Source organism: Sebastes fasciatus, chromosome 9 (assembly GCF_043250625.1).
Source record: "Sebastes fasciatus isolate fSebFas1 chromosome 9, fSebFas1.pri, whole genome shotgun sequence".
Taxonomy (NCBI): Eukaryota; Metazoa; Chordata; class Actinopteri; order Perciformes; family Sebastidae; genus Sebastes; species Sebastes fasciatus.
Window position 1 is genome coordinate 31,941,732 of NC_133803.1, and position 20,428 is coordinate 31,962,159.

General features: G+C 39.1%; 1 protein-coding gene across 3 annotated transcripts in view; it reads right to left on the reverse strand.

Moving 5' to 3' along the window:
• Positions 1-8,243: 8,243 nt before the first annotated feature.
• The window catches only part of gfra1a (gdnf family receptor alpha 1a), a 122,853-nt gene continuing 110,668 nt past the window's right edge, over positions 8,244-20,428 (reverse strand). For all 3 annotated transcript variants that reach the window (XM_074647323.1, XM_074647322.1, XM_074647324.1), the window contains 2 exons: positions 15,727-15,774; positions 8,244-12,362 (listed from right to left, as the gene is read on the reverse strand). In XM_074647323.1, coding sequence (XP_074503424.1) covers positions 12,207-12,362; positions 15,727-15,774 — 204 coding nt within the window. In that variant the 3' untranslated portion in view covers positions 8,244-12,206. The remainder of the gene's footprint in view (positions 12,363-15,726; positions 15,775-20,428) is intronic.

Sequence of the window (20,428 nt, forward strand, 5' to 3'; positions counted from 1 at the left end):
TGATCTGAGGGCGAGTGACCGAGTCAGCCGCGGGGGCGACCCAGGATTACAAAGCACGCCGCTGTCCTCCACCACCCTACACACACACATTCAACCAAACCACCAAGCCTCTGAAGAATGTCACCCCTGTCAGCGCCATCCTCTACTCAATCCCAGCATGCACTGCTCTGTCATAAGTGGCCTTCTGCGCTAACAAAGAGGGCTTATTTTTTTTTCCTCTCGGCACACAAAGTGCAAAGATGTGAAGGATGAAAGTGAAGGAGTGAAGCTATTGACCCGCTGCATCAGCTTGATTATGTGAGCAGTAACCACAGAGGCATCATGGACGCCTGCGGGGGGGTCAGCTGACGGGTCGAGGTGACCACAGCTTCTTGTCACAGAGAGACGTCTCCCAACATGAGGAAACATTGTCTGTCACACTGTAATCTCTGTTCTGTCCATAGAAATAGGAGCACAACGGACGTTCCCATTCAAATCAATGTAGCAGGATGGCCAGAGCGGCGCACATTTTATTAGGGCTGCACAATTAATCAAACTTTTATCGAAATTGCAGGAGGTGCAATATATTTTAAAGGCGAAATGTGTGTCAAAATACCATTTTAAATTAAATATTACCGTCCTGACCTACACATTATATTCTACAGACTTAAGAAAACATCTTTGTTTGGTAAAAATCACCGCAAAAAAATCACACCATAATTATTTTAATAGGTTTTTTAATGAAAATGAGAATAATAATGTAAAAGTTATTAGGGCTGTCAATCAGGTAAAATATTTAATCGCGATTAATCGCACGATTATCCATAGTTAATCGCAATTATTTCCAAATTAATCGCACATTTTTTATATGCATTTTTAAACAGTCCCTTTAATTAAACATTATATAATTTTTAATTTAATTTAATTTTTTTAGAATACTAATATAATAATATATATTTTTTAATATTATTTTTTTTTATATTTTTTATTAATTTGTTTAATCATTTTTGAAACCCCTAACCAAATGACTAACCTCGTTATTGTCCCCGTCATCGTCTGTTTCACAGCAGAAAAACAGAGTTCAGTCATTAGAGTTGTAAACAACCTTCCTAATTAAACTATGACTGTAAAGAACCAAAGATGATTACGACAAACACGTGGATTAGTATTCATAACCCATCCGTCAAAGTGACATGAATTGGCCACACAGGAGTTCACTGCGTCTCACAGCGAGTCCCTGGTGATACATTAATAGATGTTAATTCATGCTGGTGTTGGGGGAAACCAACGGGTTTATGTGAAGTTTTATGACCTCCTCTTGTAAACTGTCTATTAATGAATAGAGCTTTGGTATTGATAAACTATAAAAAAAAATATATATATATAATATCAGGAGGCTGGTTATGAGCAGATGAGATTGCAGCATTAAGGTCTGGTTCAGTTTTATTCCGGTTATTATTCATATCTATCACCTGTCCTGAAGAACCTTGAAGTCAAGGTGCTTATTCGATTACAACTACAAATCCCCACAACAGGGCCACACGGGCAACGTCAGGTTAGGTTAGATACAAGGTTTAGTGAAAAGAAAACATCATAGTTTGGCTTAAAATTACTACGTTTGTTATGTTATTTAAACTATTTTTATGTATATAACCTGCTAAATTAGTATTAATTTAGGGAAAAATAAAATAGGTTTATTAAAAAGTATGTAAAAAATACAAACTAAATAGTGCATTAAAACAAATCAGTAAGATACTGTAGAAGGAAAATAAAAAAGCTATATAGTATTCTGCTACATAATGTATTTCTAAAAAAGAAAATTAACTGTAAAATACTGCGAAAGTACTCAAAAAGTACTGTATTTTGCAATAACAGTATAAAACTGAATTTTAGTGACTGTAAATTTTACAACACTTATGCAGTTAATTTTATATAATTTACGTAATTTTTTTGCTGTTTTTTACAGGGAAAATTCTGAATAGTGTAGGTTTAGTACAACATCATAGTTTGATTTAAAATGACTTTGTTAAGTTATTATGCTACGGATGCAGAATAAAAAATGCCTTTAATCGTATTCTTATGTGTATAACCTGCTAAGTCAGCATTAATTTAGGCAACACAAAATAGGTTATTAAAAAGTATGTAAAAAATACAAACTAAATAGTGCATTAAAACAAAACAGTAAGGTACTGTAAAATAAAAAGAAAAAATAGCCATAAAATGTATTTTTTTTTAACAAGACAAGACAAAATTCATACCACATTTTTTACTAACCGTACAAAACTGTACATTTTAACTGTAAACAAATGTTAATTTTACAGTAATATAATGGCAACCCTGCTGCCAGTTTACTGTTTGTTTGTTTTTTACAGGAAAATTCATAATAGTGTAGGTTTAGTAAAACATTATGGCTTGACTTAAAATGACTACATTTGTTACGTTATTTAAACTACGGACGTAAATTCAAATAAGTGAACGTTGTGTTTCATTTTCACATGGGACCTGAACAGCGGTCTTAACAAAACTGCCTTTAAAATCGTATATAGAGTGACTATTCTTATGTATATAACCTGCTAAGTCAGTATTAATTAGGCAAAATTATTAGGTTTTAAGTTTAGTTAACGCGATAATAACGCATTAACGTTTTAACACCACTAATTTCTTTAACGCATTAACACAATTCAATCTTTCGGAGGTTGTAGCAGGCTCAGTTTTGAAGCTAGAGTGAAGATACTGAATGCATTGGTACCAACCATGTCATACTAACTTGTCGTGAAGGAGGTTAAACAACGCTACAAAATTTGCGCTAAATTTTGGCGAGGAAAAACTGGCCATTTTCAAAGGTGTCCTTTGACCTCTGACCTCAATATACATGAATGAAAATGGGTTCTATGGGTACCCACGAGTCTCCCCTTTACAGACAGGGTCTATAGTACAGCATGTCTAATGAAAACATCAAAACACTGTAACCTAACAGAATTTCAATTAAAATTCATTAACCATCCACCTATACTACTTTTCTGTCCAGATAAAATGTCCACAAACGTCTCTGTCTTCACGTGTTTAGTTCCAGTCATGCAGCAGGTTCAAACAGCTCACAGAGGACAACCTCCTCCTTCCCCGTTGTAAAATAGAGCTAATAGCCGCCTGTCACACAAATATACATCAAAACAACTCTGAAATTAAACCCCCGTGGCTTCAAAACAGAACTGTAAAGACAGCTATCGATATTACATCCGCTGAATGTGGGGAATTGGATTTGTGATAGCAGGCAGCATTTCACATGCAGAGATGGAGTTTATTAAGAGTCATTAAAGTCCTATTTTCTTACTGTGGAATTGCGTCAGTGGATATGAGCACACACACGGAGAGCTGTGATGAGAGGTGGGGGAGCACAGGCAGGTATTACCGAGCGCTTTGGTGCAGCAATAACGGAGCGACTTGAGAAGAACAATGAACGGCAGCTGGTTGAATAAAAATCATTCTTGAAATTGCTGAGAATGAGCTGCAGAAATCTCCTTCTTACCAAGTCATTTTAGTCGGTGATAGACTCCTCAAAGAATATTTGAACCACTTTCCAATGCAAGTTTCCTGATCATCAATTTAGGGATGTCAATAATTAACCGTTTAACCATTAACCGACATTAAGCATTTTAACCGATTAATGCTATCGGTTAAAACGGTTAAAAGAAATGTTAATAATTAACTCAAAAGTTCTCCTACGTTCCCCTACATTCACAGCTACAATGCCACCAACAACCTCACACTCACTGTCAACACACACAAGGTCTGTTGGGAACTCGCTAAAGTTATGCAGGCTACGTGTGCGGCGGCGGCGAGCACGAAGCCTCCGGCAATGCTAGAGCTGCTAACGTAGCACAGATACACACACTGTTTGTTGGACACTCGCTAAAGTTACGCTGGGCAGACACACAGCTGACAACCTGCTAAACAAAATTTTACTGTGAAAGTGTCTGCATGTCCACGACACTACACACAGCATCGTAGCTGCTAAGTTAATGCTCCCGGACGGTGAACTGGGGACTCTCGTCAACCAATATCTGTTGTACTCCTGCAGCTGGTACACAAACGTAGCAAAGTTTGTAGCGTTATTTAGCCTCCTTCCTGACAAGCTAGTATGACATGGTTGGTACCGATGGATTCTTAAGGTGTTTTAGTTTCATATGATGCCAGTATCTTCACTCAAGTTTTAAAACTGAGCCGTTACACCCCCCTCCCGAAAAATCTAATTGTGTTAATATGTTAAAGAAACAAGGCAAAAGTGAGCATGGCTCACATACCGCTTGACCCCTAGTTTCCGAGTTCTACTCCGCAAACGAAAGTGTGTCACGCAAACAGACAGAAGGACGGACACGCAGAGCGCTTTATACCCCCCCCCCCCCGAGTACGTTGTCGTGGGGCTATAATTTGTGGCGTTAAAATGAATTTGCGTTACGTTAACTTTGAAAGCCCTACTTTTCATGAATGCTCTTTTACGTTCATGCAAAACCCAATAAACAAAGTTTAAAAAAATGCTGTACTCTCTCTTTTTTAAAATCCAATTCAATCCATTGATGTATAAATAACCCTTTTCCTTCTCTGAGCTGATCTCATACCTCGTCTGTTAATGATGTCCTCAGTAATGACATGTCCACACCTCTGCACAGCGCCAGGGAGGAATAACAGAAAACTTCAGATGTGTAAATGTATCGACAGCTGCCCGACATATTAACTGAACAAAACTGAAATTTCCTCAAAAAGTAAAAACTACTAATACCGAACGGTGACTCAGATCTCATTGCGTTCAGCCTCAAGCGTCATTTACGGCCACTTCCCAAATACATTCTTGGTAAATGTGGTTATACTGCGATGACTGTTATTATGGTGCGCTGCATTAGGGCTCGAGGACGTGCGGTTAGTCTAATGGCTTTGTCGAAAAGGTAATGCAGAATTATGACTAGAAATGTCAGACTAATTTCCTGGCATTTCATGACGATGACGTGCGGGTGTCAGTCCATTTACCCATCATCCTTTTCTGTTTTACATTAATGTTTTATTCATAATATCAGAAATGCATCAGTAGATGTCAGTGACCATCAACGCCATTTAATATGACACGTGGAGTCATAGATGGAAGCCCAGTATTTAACTGTTTATGCCATCACTTTTCCATTAAACGCATTTTCCATGAAATTATAAGAAAAGTGGTTTTAATTAATAACTTTCCTACTCTGAGCCTATTCATAGTTTCCTGTTTCAATAACACCAGCACCATTTTATATACACTTTGGGCCTGAGCAGAGCGTTAGGATATTACTTTATCATTCAGTAGTAAATCTGATTTAGGTGTTCAGATGTTTCTTATGAGAAACAGTGAAACAAGAGTCTGAGGGGCGAAAAGGTAAATATGTTTTAGGTCAAAAACAACAGCGGTCACAGCCAAACAGAGTAGTAAGATTTGTTAACTGTGGTTTTTATACTGTCTGCAGTCATTTCTGGTATGTTAAATGTCTCTACACTGTCAGTTAATGGTTTTGTGCAGCTACACTCTTCAATCTTTCCATAAAAGCCAGCCACCATCGATAGATTACTGAACGGGTCTACCGGCTCCAAAGTGTCTGTCAGGGGCCCTTCACCTACAAAATGTGACTCAAAGAGCCTTAAAATTACTACAGAGAGATACAAAACAGCTGCAAAGAGACTCAAAGAGACACACAGCGACTTCGAAAAGGGGCAACACAACTTCAAAAAGAGACACAGAGAATCTACAAAGAGACACAAAATCACCAAAAAGGGGCTGAAATTACCTCAAAGAGCCTCAAAATGACCTCAAAGAGACCAAAACAGCTAGAAAGAGACACAGAGCAACTACAAAGAGGGACAAAATGACCACAAAGAGCATGAAAATGACCACAAAAAGACTCAAAATGACTACAAAGAGCCTCAAAACGACCAAATAGTGACTCAAAATGACCACAAAGAGCCTCAAAATGTCCAAATAGTGACTCAAAAATTACTACAAAAATACTGAAAATGACTACAAAGAGACCAAACAACTGGAAAAATGGGCAAAACAACCACAGACAAAAGATAAGTACAAAAACACCCAAAACAATATTAAAAGAACAACATTAAGCAGCTGACCTGTGTGTGTGTGAGTGTGTGTGTGTGTGTGTGTTGCTCCTACAGTCTGGAGGAGGAGAGGTGGTGAGGCCTGTTGCATGTCTGTTTCCAGGAGCCCATGTTGTGATAATATGTCCATGTTAATGTTCACCACCAGGACCTCATGTCTAAAACAAACATTAATACAGTTTTTATAAACAGGCACATTGCAGATTAATTATACTGCAGACTAAAGTATGTAGACAGCAGAACTCCTTCATACAGGCCTGGAGCTGCAGCCTAAAAGAACGCAACTCCTGGAATTAAAAAACAATGACCGACAACAGATAGAAACACACACTGCATTAATAAGGAACATAAATCAAACAGGTGAGTCTAAAACCTCTAATACAACCAGCAGCAGGTAAACCAGCTTTATAATCACACAGTGGAACAGAGAGAGGAGGCCTCCTGCAGCAGCTGTTGGTCAGTGTTTACAGGTAGTTTCTGAACTCACCTGTCTGATCAGATCTCTGTAGTGAAGTCATCAATGTCACTCTTCATCTTTAATATAAACTAGAATTATTAAAAGATAACAGGTGAATATTTTAGGAGCTCAACAGAAACATCCTGGTCGGTGTCAGAAAGCAGCAGCAGCTGAGCCTCTCAGGTAGACAATCGGCTCACCTGTGCATCATTACACGTGCGTTTCATTTGGGTGCATGTGAGTGACATCATTATCATTCCTGAACTTTACATCTACGTTAGACAAAAGTACATGAAAAAAAATGTTGTAAATGTTTTTACATCAGAATTTTCAAGTCCATTTTTTCAATTATGTTATTTTAACATAATTAAATGTATTCAATAGTTAGAGGAAAATACTATGAAGGTGTATTAGTATGGAGGACAGAACCTGCCAAAATAAAAATAATAATAAAAAATAAATTAATGAATAAATAAATAAATAAAAATAATGACTTGATAAATAAATAAATGTCATTAAATGCATCTAAAATATTATTTAAAATAAATGTAGCCATTAATTAATTGATAAAATGTGACATAAATTTCTGTTTTAGTATGCTTCTTTATTTATTTTTTATTTATTTGTATTAATTATCTTATTTATTTACTCTTCTGTTTAATTTTCCCTTTCAATTATTTATGAATTTATTTCTATTAATTTTTATATGTTTTTATTTATTTATTAATGCATTTATTTATTCATTCATTCATTGATTTTTATTTATTCATTTTGTAGTTATTTTTCAAAGTATGTATTTATTTATTTATTCATGTATTTGTTTATTTATGCACATTTTCCCCTTTGAATTTCACCCTTATTTATTTCCCCAAACTTAAAAATAAATGCAAAAAAATAGATATATTTAAAAATTAATAATAATAAAAATACATAAATAAATAAAAAGGAAAATTAAACAGAAGAGTAAATAAATAAAGGAATTAATACAAAGATAAATAAATAAAGAAGTGAATTAAAACAGAAATATAAATTTATGTCACATTTTATCAATTAATTAATGGCTACATTTATTTTTAATATAATTTTTGCTGCATTTAGTGACATTTATTTATTTATTCATTAATTTTTTATTTTATTTTGGCAGGTTCCGTCCCCCATATATTAAGGCCATAATAATTACAGAGCCGGGGGAGAGGGGTAATATTCAGAGAAAAAAACTCAGAATTTCCAAAATAAAATTTGCGAGAAAGAAACTCACAAAAATAGTGCAGTGCAAAATCATGGTAACGCCAGCCACCGTCTGAATTTGGTTGCTCCTACATTTGTGTTATTATGATGAGGATGGCCCTAAAAAGATAGATATACAGTAATTTATTCGTTCTTTCACTTTAATCTGAGATTAAAGATCTCAGCCGGCCTGATGTGAACCCTCCCCCTCATGTCAGTTGGTCAAAGCTAAAAAAATAAAGTTGTCGGAAACCTCAGATGACTTTTTCTTTATCCGGTCTCATCTCTTTGCTCTCCACGGCTCCTTCGGCTCGCTGACCTCGAGGTCAACAACATTAACTCTAATCTTTATCAGCCTCTCAGGATCAACTCAAACATTCTCTCAAGGTGTCTGTCGGCTTTTCTTTCTTCTCATCTTTGTCCGGTGAAATGACGCCACATACAAACGTTCTGGGTGATTTCACAGTTTTTAATCATAACTTTTTGTACAATAGATTTTACATTTTCACAAGCTAAGGAAGTTAATGATGCCGGATAGCTGAGGGAGTCTGCATCTCCAAAAAAGCCATTTTTGGTATTTTTGAAACAACAGATGGGATGGGAGATGGACAGCAAACATATTTAACATCGGTTTTTTTTCGTCCAAAAAGTGGGACTTTTACATCGGGAGGACGTCTGAGCTCAGAGGAACTCTTCTATAAACTTTATCTCATATTCCAGGGCCAATGAAGATATGACACTGGGATTCAAATATAAAATGAGCAGACGTACCGTAAGACACAATTCTGAGAAATGTAATCAGTTCCAGTTCGTTGAGTTTTCAAACATTTCTCTTTAACTTTCCCTCCAATCTGCACACATTCAATCTGTGGGAAATTCCCCACGTGCCCACCTTTCGGTCAAATATACCATAAAAACAAGCTTCAATGTGGTATAGAATATATTTGTCTTTAAACACTGATTTATTTCCTTCTCAATCACCATGCAATGACAATTTTTTGCTCAACTTCTAGTTATTGTTGCCATAATTATTTCAAACCAAAATAATTACGGTAACAGAACAGTCTTAAAAACAAAGTTGAACAATTTCAATATGAGCTATCGGCGCTCGGTCGTTCATCAAAACAGCAAAAATTAGTAAAAGATAGAAAAATAAGTTTAAATCTTAGCCAAAAAAACCCAAATACTATATTTAAGCAACATCATAAATGGGGCTATGGTACAAAACAATATGCTCATATAACTACAGTAGGAGAGTTACATTGATATCCTCTTTCTCAGATGCAATAATATTCCATGTACATACTGGGGAGAAATATACACGTTATAAAAAACAATATTCTGGTTTATTTTCAATATGTTGTATCTGAATGTCAAAATAGCTCACAATGCTCTGGAATAGAATATCATCAGACATTTATTTGTCCAATTTTTATAGTTTTCAGCCAAGTACATACAGTGCATATACCATGTTTATGCTCGGTAAATAACATTTAGGTTCTGCTATACATTAATCATGTTTTTCTGAGAAGCTACATAAACCCAAGCAGCGTGTCGGAGATGCTCCCGTCGGTTGTCCAAATGGCGGTGGAACATGCAACAGCGCTGCATGTAAACGAGAACTCAAAAATCCCTCAAAACAGATGCGTCTACGTCTGAGAATGATTGCGATGTTGTTGTTGTTTTTATTTTATTTTCCCAGCAGTCCTCGGGAGCAGACATACAAAATGCTTGAACGATTTACATACAGTACATAAGTCACATGTTACGTGTTTGCTGCAGTCGCTTTCACGACGAGAGAGAGTTGACCGTTTGCTGAACACCCCCCCCTCAAAAAATAATGATTCTTCAGTCGAAACTTAGCAGCTTTGTAGTCCAATCAACATGCTGGAACTAAAAAGAGCCAAAGTCTGGATCCAACAAGCTTTCCCTTTCCAGAATAACACAAATAAGAGCAACAGGGCAAACGTTTTACTGGCGTCTGGTAGTCGCTTTCAGTCCAAAAGGGCGGAAGCGTAGCCCTACAGCAGCGATGGAATGACCACTTGACTTTCACTTCTTGGTGATATACGTTCTTTGGCGTTACTTCCAAAGCCAAGGAGCCATAGAAATAAAATAGGAGTAGAACATACCATTCACAATCAAATCAACGTAGCAGGTTGGTCAGAGTGGCGGTCATTTTTATGTACAGTATATTGTAACCATTGAAAGCGTTGTATCCATGGATCTATACTAACTTACGTATAAACTAAACCGACTCATAGCAAGTCGTGAACTCACTGAGGTGAGGTTCGCAGTAACGACTAAAACGAGTTGTAACGTTACGAAGCACAGAGAGCCAGAGGAAATGAGTAAAATTTAACAACTTAAAGGTACATAATATGTACCTCTAAGTTGGTCACTCCTCCTCCTCGGCTCAACTAACAAGCGAGGGAGAGAGAGCAGCGATGGTCGAGCGAGCTAGAGAGTGAATGAAGTGAGGGAGCGGCGTTAGTGAGAACAAAGCAGCGAATCAGAGAAATAAAATGTTATTTTCTGATTGTTTCCAGGCGGTTATGTTCCAAAACACAAAAAAATACAACTAACTCAGCACAACTCTGCATAGCCGTTGTGCCTGGGTATCAGAAGCCGAGGGGCGTGACAAAGCGGTGATATTCCTTAACAGGCTGCACACCCTGCGCGCTGTTACTGGCTGGGGGTTACAAGAAAATTAGGAAATTCTTGCCTGTTATACCTTTAATGCTTCATCCACGCACTCTTGTCCCAGCGGATGAAAGCATATCGCTATCGCCAGATAAGTGACAACTTTGTTGGGCTCATTTTCTGTAACCAAAGTAGCATTAAAGCATGGTGGAATTAGCTAGCTAGCTAGCTAGCTAATTCCAACATGCTTTAATGATACACTGCTACAGAAAATGAGCCGAACAGCGGGCTGGTGGATCTAATGGTCCCTCCACCTCAGTCGCTGCCGCTCCGGAGAAGGACAATCTACCTAGCTAACTAGCCAGACATCCGTCTCTGGAGCTGTGTCCGCTCTCTTCCCGGCGAGCTGACACAACGCTTTACGGCTCCACTGATATGTGCCGTCACCATAACAACTAACAACAATTGCTTTTTTTTTTGTACTAGTCAAATGATCATGTAAAACACTTCAGTGTCCGTGTTGTACTCCTATTCTATTTCTATGCATGGAGCATATCATAGCAAACTGCATGATTTGGTGGGATTACAAGTAAAACAAGCGTGGAACATCCACAGTCGTAGTGACAGTAAGTGAGGTAAACGGTCAATATCAAGCGATCGCTTCCTCCCAAAACACGTGTTGACAGTTTCACAATTGAGGCAATAAGTCGTAACACTGAACTGACAGAAAAAGGATGCTCTGAGCTCTGGCGTGATGGAGGTGTGTGTGAGTTACCGTTGAATATACTCTACAACAATATTATTTTTTTTTTCCTCAGCTCTTGTTTTTGTGGACGCAGTGCAGCGAAAGTACATCAAAACTAAAAAAAGAAAAGAGGTGAAACTGCAGCAGCTTCTCTGGCTCCTTCCGTAGAGAAACACTGAACATGGCTTCTAACTATCACACGTATGTACAATCACTAATGAGTGGAGTGGATTCAGCCATCCACAGCAGCGTATATAACCTACTGAGTATCACTCCAGGTGTAAAAAAAACAGGAGCAGGAAGCGTGGCGCTGTGTGTGTGTGTTTCTGTCTGAATGTGTGAACATGTGTGTTTGTGGGTCTTTGCTTGTGTGCTTTTGCCGGGGGCGACGTGTGTGTCAGTGCGAGCTACAGTAGAGACGGTTTGGGCGCTAACTTCTCTGATGTTATTGGTGTTCACTCAGCGTAAATATCCACGTGGGCCTTTCGTAAAAATGTACCAGATCACGTCGTTATCAAAACATACAGAAACCACAGACTGAATAACACCTTAAAGGCTGCCCGAGTGATAAAACGTAGCCGTTACTGAACTGACTGTGACTTTTTAGAGCAAAAGATCCCACCTATAGCCTCGACACACAAACAGACGCGGGTGAAAACTGATCTGACGACTCTGAAAAATGTAATTTACATTGTGTGTACCTTTCCAAGAGCCACCAGCTGTGGTTTACTGGAATGTAGTCCTCAAGTACGGAAGCTTTAAATCCCTTTTTTTTAACCTAAAAGGGAACGCACAGCCAGTTAACATGTACAGATCACCGCTTTAGCACACAGCTGCAATGCAAAAACAAACAAACAATAAAAACAACAAAATTCATAAAAAAAAACAAAGTCAAAAGAGAGAGGGAAATCAAAGTACAACAGGTTATTACTGAGAAAAAAAAGGATATAATTTCTTGTTTTGCCTTTTCTTTTATACAAATGTGTGTTTGTCAGTCCGTTGGAGTTTGTTGCTGCGAAGCGGCTACAAGGCGCCCGGCGAGGAGGACGCTAGCGGGCTGCAGTACCACAGCCAGAGCAGCGGGGGCAGCATAGAGGCCAGGCCCGCGGGCCGTCTGGAGACCGCCGCCGAGTTTCTCAGGATGGCGTTGGACGTACTTTGACCGTCGATCAGAGGGTCCTGAGGGAGAGACAGCGCGAGACAAGGACAAAAAAAACTATGTGAGACTCTGTTATGTTTTTATTAGGGCTGTCAAAGTTAACGCGTTAATAACGCAAATTAATTTTAACGCCACTAATTTCTTTAACCCATTAACGCAACTTGTGAGTTTTAGGTTGTAGCATCTCAGTTTTAAATCTAGAGTGAAGAAACTGGTATCATATGAAACTAGAAAAACCTGAAGAATTCACTAGTACTAATTGGTATGATTTGAGCATATTTTTTCATGCTAAATGCAGTACCTGTGAGGGTTTCTGGACAATATCTAGCAAATTAATTGCATAAATGCACATTAAAGGGAGATTTGTCAAGTATTTAATATTCTCATCAACATGGGAGTGGGCAAATATGCTGCTTTATGCAAATGTATGTATATATTTATTATTATAAATCAATTAACAACACAGAACAATGACAGATATTGTCCAGAAACCCTCACAGGTACTGCATTTAGCATAAAACAATATGATCAAATCATAACATGGCAAACTGCAGCCCAACAGGCAACAACAGCTGTCAGTGTGTCAGTGTGCTGACTTGACTATGACTTGCCCCAAACTGCATGTGATTATCATAAAGTGGGCATGTCTGTAAAGGGGAGACTCGTGGGTACCCATAGAACCCATTTACATTCACATATCTGGAGGTCAGAGGTCAAGGGACCCCTTTGAAAATGGACATGACAGTTTTTCCTCGCCAAAATTTAAGGTAACTGTGGAGCGTTATTTAACCTCCTTCATGACGAGCTAGTATGACATGGTTGGTACCAATGGATTCCTTAGGTTTTTCTAGTTTCATATGATACCAGTATCTTCACTCTAGCTTTTAAATTGAGCCGCTATGACCTTAAAATCCCAAATTGCGTTAATGCGTTAAAGAAATGATTGCCGTTAAAACAAATTTGCATTAACGTGTTATTATCGCGTTAACTTTGACAGCCCTAGTTATTTTGATTTTAGTTATACATGTGCAAATCTAATTTGAACAACCTCAGAGCAGACAAATTGTGGTGCCCCGCCTAAGGGACCCCAGGTTGGGAATATATAAAATATTGAAAATACACACAGATATACCAATAAAAAGATAATGGGGAACAATAGTGAGCCTTAATGCATGTGCTCAATGTGGTCAGTATATAAAGGTTAGTTAGTATATATCAATCCCTCTTTCTCAAGGCTGTGAGATTAACCTGTCATCGTTTTGGTAAATGTGCATATTCAGAGACAACTGGTTTCTACAAAGTAAACTCTCTGGTCTGAATGTCCAGATTGTGGCAGGAGGAAGTTTCATGAATCAGCTGTGGCAGGTGCCTCTGGATCTCATCCACGGCAGACTCTGGGATCGGTTTCATGGCAGCTTGATAAATGATGACCAAAACAACAACAACAATAACACAAAACGCTGCCAAGCATTTCAAGCACCATTGTCACGTTTTAGGTATTTAGGTCTTTATGCACTACATATTGGAGAAAGGCATTTTGATTTGTTTGGGAGTACACCAGAATCCCTTAGATTTAGGACTTTAGGTTGCAGTATAATTCATGTATACAGGATGTGGTGTACTTGGAGACTGTTTAATTCAATAATATCACCTACAAAAACTAAATACATTCATCTGGTGTGACACAGTACAAAATAAAAAGGTTGTTTTTATAATTAAAATGCCAGAGTGGAAAGCGAAAAAGTATGTGTGTGTGTGTGCATTTGCATGTGCCATCATGCGTGAGTACAGAGCTTCACCAGCAGCTCTTTGGCGGGCTAATAAAGCTGCGAGCTAACGGCTGGGTCATCTCCCCCAGACCTGTCCCTGCCTCTATTAAATGTCAGTCCGGTGCATAACAGTGCCTTATTATTGTACAATGACATTTACAGTGAACTTTAAAAGCCACAGATAAGCAACAATCCCATTTCAGCCTCACAGGAACTACAAAGACCAGGAGTTTACAAAGGGAGGCGAAAAAGGATCGGCCGCGGCAATCACAGTCAGAGGGAGGTCAGAGACTTCCAACGGCGAGGGCGGATCACACGTTGTGATTATTTGATAGCTCCGGTAATTGCCTTGATGCTGTTGAATTAAATTGTTTTCTGAGATAAAATGGTTCAGTTGTCAGGTTTTTTACTAGCTGTAATATTTTTCAGACTGTTCTTTCAAAGCTGTTTTGACCGAGCGTACCTTTACCACCATGATGATGATGAGGTATTTTAAAACACACAGAGCTGTATGACCTCAACCTTTTCTGTCTTAAATAAATATAAATGACATTTATAATGAAATGAAATGGCCATTATGAAAGGCAAACTCAATGTAGAAAGAAAGGGCTGACAGCAGCAGCCCAGTAGCAGAAACGGTGTGGACGCCACATACGCAGCAGTTCAGCGAGGTAGCCGTCACGTGCTGCTCATGGATGCATGTTTTCTTATTTTTTGTTAGAACTCTTTTAGTGCATTTAAGAATGCTTAGAAAATGTAGATTTAGCGGCCCTACAGATTCTCTTTTTAAAGGGACTGTTTGTAACTGTTTAGGCGTATAAATGTAGCGGGTCGGGACACATGCGCGCTCGCGTGTGGCCGGCGTCCCCGCTCCTCTGCCTGCTTGCCTTCACTCAGACAGCGCGTGCGTTCTCGCGTACTCACTCCACCTCTAGACGTGAACACGCGCTCACTCCACACTGCAGAAGAGTTAGTTTAGCTCTGAGAATATCTAGTGAATGTACAGTGGACGTTTGTGCAGAAATAAATGCTGCAGCTCCTCCAGACCAACAGAGGTTTCCGTGTCTTGTGAAGTGACGGGGCTCTGCAGAGAGAAATGTTGTCGTCTCGTTACCGACCGGGTGCCGGTGTCTCCCTGTTCACTCCGGCTGCGGGCGGAGGGAGACGAGTTTCTCGCTGCGGAGCCCCGCTGCTGAAGCCTGCGCTGAGGCAGGAGAAGAAAACACAGTATCAGCAGTGATTCATGGAGAGACCTTCGTCTGGTCAGCTAACATTACTGCCAAGCAGCTAAAAGATAGAGTGATATTGTGGTTTTAGCTGACGTGTGTCACCTCACTGTGTTGAGTGATGCTCGTTCAGGTATATTTAGAGCGAGCAAGCGCGAGCCCGACACTGACTTTCGTTGATTTCACGGCCACAGGTGTCGCTGTTAACAAGCATTTCTGAAAGTTACAAATAGTCCCTTTAACTGCAATATAACTCTAACAAAGAAGTAAACAGATGATGAAAGTTTTAGTTGAGTTAGTTGTTGTTGTTATTGAATACCTTTTAGTATTTTATCCTGTCCCACTCAAAGTCATATCTCATTTTATTACACAATTGACGACAAACTTACCACACAGAAGACGCCATTGACAGATGAGTTTGACTTCAATTTCTGAGCCTGCAACAGACAGACACAAAGAAACACAATCCACGTTACAACCCACAAATAAAATATGTTTGTGTTTATGAAAAAGATCCAAATATCCAACAGATTATGATACAGTTTCAAGGTTAACTCATTTCTTAAAGTTTGCATGTTACAACACAACAGCATTTCAGCGCTTTGACAACCGTCACACTGAGACTGGAGTGAACGTGCACAGAGGATCTGCAGTAATTAATTTGCTTCGATCAACAATCGATGGAACAATCTGCAATCTAATCAGACCGAACATATTCTGTCAATACGTTTACACAACAACAGGTAGAAAACAACATCAGTGTTCAAACACTGTGACTAAACTTCAAAAATAAGCATCACATTCAATCTGAGCGTTTATGAAAGCTCGGCGCCGATCTGATCACAGCAACAGATTGGACACTGACGCTAAAGAGGGGAAAAAAAAGACTACAATAACCTTGGATGGTTTTTACCCCGAGAGCCTGTTAAACTTTTAAAGCCTCTGATATTTCCAGTGAGAGGAGAAGAAGAGCGAGGCTGAGCACAGAGGGACAGTCAAACCCAGACTGTGATTTCATCTCACATTTATCATTCAATGGCTGTCGCAAGCTCAAACACACCGTCTTTGATTCTCTCTCACACACACACACACACACACACACACACACTCTCAAGTCAAACTGGAGGCTCCAGGAAATAAGCTTTATAAATGTAAATAAATACATCTTATTAATGATTAAAGAAAGAAAATGAATAAATCAGTAAAGTAATAAGTCCACTAGCGAAACAGTGTACAGAAAGTAAACCGGATGGAACCAATCTACCTTAAAGCATTAAAAAAGTCACAGTGTCACAGTGAAATGGGTCTGGAAGAGTTAACACCGCGCTAACAAGCAGTGCTGTTTCTCAAACGGCATTGATATTGGCGGTAAGACTGTGCACAACTGACGTCTACAAAGTCGGAGAAGCAGCCGGTAAGAATGCTGAACTATGCTACATCATAAATTTCCCTGATGAAGATCGCCGCTGCTGCCAGTTGGGTTAGCGTTAGTTACCATATGATTGGGGAACAGAGACAGATTAAGCAACTGCGTAGCTTATTTCTCACATAAAATGTTTTCAGAAACACATTTCGGTGAACTATTTTTCGTGATATAAGAGAAGAAAGTTTCCAAATGAGCTGCCATGTTGGTTCCGCTTTGAAAGCTGGGAGCAGCAGCCCAGTAGGTGTCTAGTGGCAGCCTACCAAGCGTCCAGTGCTGGGAAACGAGGCGATCACTCACGATAGAAAAACTTTACTTTTAGTTAAGGTTTATTTCCAAACTCAGCACAGCTAATGTTGACTCAGCTAGTGCTAGCGTTCACATTGTTCATAACTTTATTGATTAGCTTACTGTGGTAACCTACGTCACTGCTATCTGCTAACGGCTGAGTGGACGTTAACATTTGAAAAAAAAACCAGAAAAGAACGCAGATGGACCCGCCCTTTAATTGCATACAGTACTGTATGTACTATATAATAATCACGGCTGTGGATAGCAATGTGTTGTAGCCACCTAAAAAAAATCAATCAGTTTAAGTGTACGCTATATTTAGAATATTTTCACCACTTTACCTCGCCATCAGACAGCCCTTTCTGACGGGGAACTGAAGCCATTATATCGCTGTCTTCAAAGCTACCAAACTCCATTCACAAAAACAGTAATTTTACCTCTCAGAACAGGGGAGTTTCTGGTCTACCGCTGCATCGATCGGTTAGTTAGTTTGTGTTATGTGTGACTTTCTGATCTGAACTAACGTGGCGTCCACAGCAGCAGATTGCTTAGCTTCTTGCTGGTACTCCTGTCTGCTTCTCCAAACTGGGAGCATGCCAACCGCCATCTAAGTTACTGTATTAATACACTGTCTATAAGGATGTATATATACTGTACATGTAGCAGCGTCATCATGCAGAAACCGACGTCAGGTCACCATGTTTTAGAAGGGCTTGAAGGGAAAATAGCATTTTGACGCTAAAACATACGAACACCACTGTGAAGCTACAGAATGATATAAAAACCTAACAAAAAACAAAAGGAAAGACATGCTTCATGCAAATTATTTAACAAAAAGCTCTAACTATAACTGAGCATTTGAGGCCTTATAACTCCAGTTTAAAATGATTGTATAAGGAAATAAAATGTGTGCAATCAAGTCGTGAACAGAAAAATAAATAAATGTACAAATAAACATGACATTTGTTCAGTGATGACGCATCACATCGGTAATCTTTATTCTCTGCTCAGTGTCTTTTGGTAAAAGGTAAAAGTGATTACCGCTCGCGTTGATTGCGAGCCCACGAACAGTTGATTTGCAGCGCAGGCCTTGTAATCAGCATCTGAACATCTCGTGTTTTTGTTCTGTATTTGGTAAATACAACATCTGATTGAGAGTTTGATACTTTGTGCAGGAGTTTGTGGCTTCTAATGACCTGCAGACTGAATCTCTGGATGCTGTAAGTGAATGTAACTCCAGTTTTTGGCTTCTGGGTATTTCTGTGTGTGTGTGTGTGTGTTCAAGCTGTATGGTGTGACAGAATAATAAATGGCTCCAGTATACACAGTATTGTGAATGCAGAGCAAAAATAGGGATGTACAGAATGTAGGAATGGTAATACAGAAAGTGAGTAAGTATTTTCTGTTATTATACCTTTGCTTCTACACTAAACTAAAAAAAAAGCCAAAGTTCGAGTGGAATGATGTCTATAAATCACGGTGTATTTGCAGGCCGAGCGTGGTAGCAAAACAAATACTGAAGAACATGATGACTAAACACAACTACATCAGTTTGTGTTTCATGATGAGGTCCCATCTGTGTTAGGGAGTCATTGTTTAGATGCATTAGTTTTCACATCCCAGATAGAAACACTGAGAGATCGTAATGATAATAAACTTTTTTACAGCTTGTTGCTGAAGTGAAATCCTGAGGGCACTTTGAGTGTTTCACAGCAACTCATTTTGGAAATTTAAATTGTACGCAAGTGAATCTTAGAGACATAGATTCCATTTAGAAGTAGAGCTCCATCTGCCACTGCTAATGTTTTATTGGTATAATGTCTCCGCTATGATTCAAAACTAACAAATTCAGCAATTTAGAGGCTGATTTTTTTACAAGGCTTGTCTCGCCGTACAGACGGAATTAATGGAACAATCTGTGATCCCAATGTAAACAAAGTTACCATCACTCAAAACACAAGATTAGACATGTCTTCCACTCCTACAGGTAGAATAAAAGCTGTAACAGGTTTGTTTACATCGATCATGATTCACAAGACGCCCTGTACCCCCCTAAAAAAGACACAATGGGTCTGTTGTGGGTCTCAGAGGGTTAAATTAAATCACACTTGTACTGTGAGAGCTTTCTTTGTGATTACATGCATATGAAAACAATATAACCTTTGTATGTATCCTTTAATATTAAACAATGCTTCAAAAAGATTGGGATGTCAACATATCCAAATACATACTCCTGCCCTGTGTCCACGTGTTTTTGGATTTGCCTAATACCTGCCTGTTCTCAAAAGTCACATTAGCATGTGGCAGATTTCCATATTTGTCCCGGGCACTTCCTGCCTGCTCCGGAGTCAACTATATTCATAAGAGCCCTGAGGCACATACACACACTGTGTATGTATGTATGCCTCGCCATTCTGGCATCTGTGTGTGTGTGTGTGTGTTGTTTTATTTGTGATGGGTTTGTTGTGGGCCAAACTAGCTCGGTAGTGTGTAATGAAAAAGTAAAAGCAGTCCTTCTGGGTTTTTAATGTTAACTTCCAGGGACAACTCCCAGACCGGACAACTGCTCGGTAGCGACCTGTCAATCACACGTTAGCCCCGCCCTAAAGCATCCCCTGCTTTATGGTCTATTTGACTCTAAATGGGACCATAATTTACTAAATGAACATCATGCTGTATTGAAGAAGACTTGAAACTAGCGATTGAGACCATAAACTCATGTTTACAATGTTTACTGAGGGAATAAATCAAGTGAGAAGTAGGCTCATTTTCTCATAGACTTCTATACAATCAGACTTCTTTTTAGAAACCAGAGGAGTCGCCCCCTGCTGGCTGTTAGAAAGAATGCAGGTTTAAGGCACTTCATCATTGGATTCACTTCTCAGAACCAGATGTTGCCGCCTTTAATTCTTTTCTTTCAAGCCGCGGTAAACGCACCGCTTTAAGTGTCGCTGGGCTGTCATTGGCTGGAAGTGTAGTTGTTCTGAGTCACTGGTTAACGGTTATTATTCTGCATGTGTGTGTGTGTGTGTGTGTGAAAGAGAGAGATCAATGAGAAGAGTGAATCTTCTCACTGGCTTGTCCCTCGAGTGTGTCATTACAACAGCGTAGCCTGCCTCCATGCCAACACACACACACACACACACACACACACACACACATACACATACACATGAAATCAAACACACATACATGCCAGCAGACACACTCCAGTATACTGAGGAACTGTGCACACTAGGAAAGTGGTTTAACACAACTCTCTCATTAACTTGTACTTGACGTGCTATCGGAGCAGTGCCAACAGCACACACGCACCAGTACACCACCAAAGCTCATTATCAGTACACACTGTGTGTCTACAATATCTGTCTGTGTGA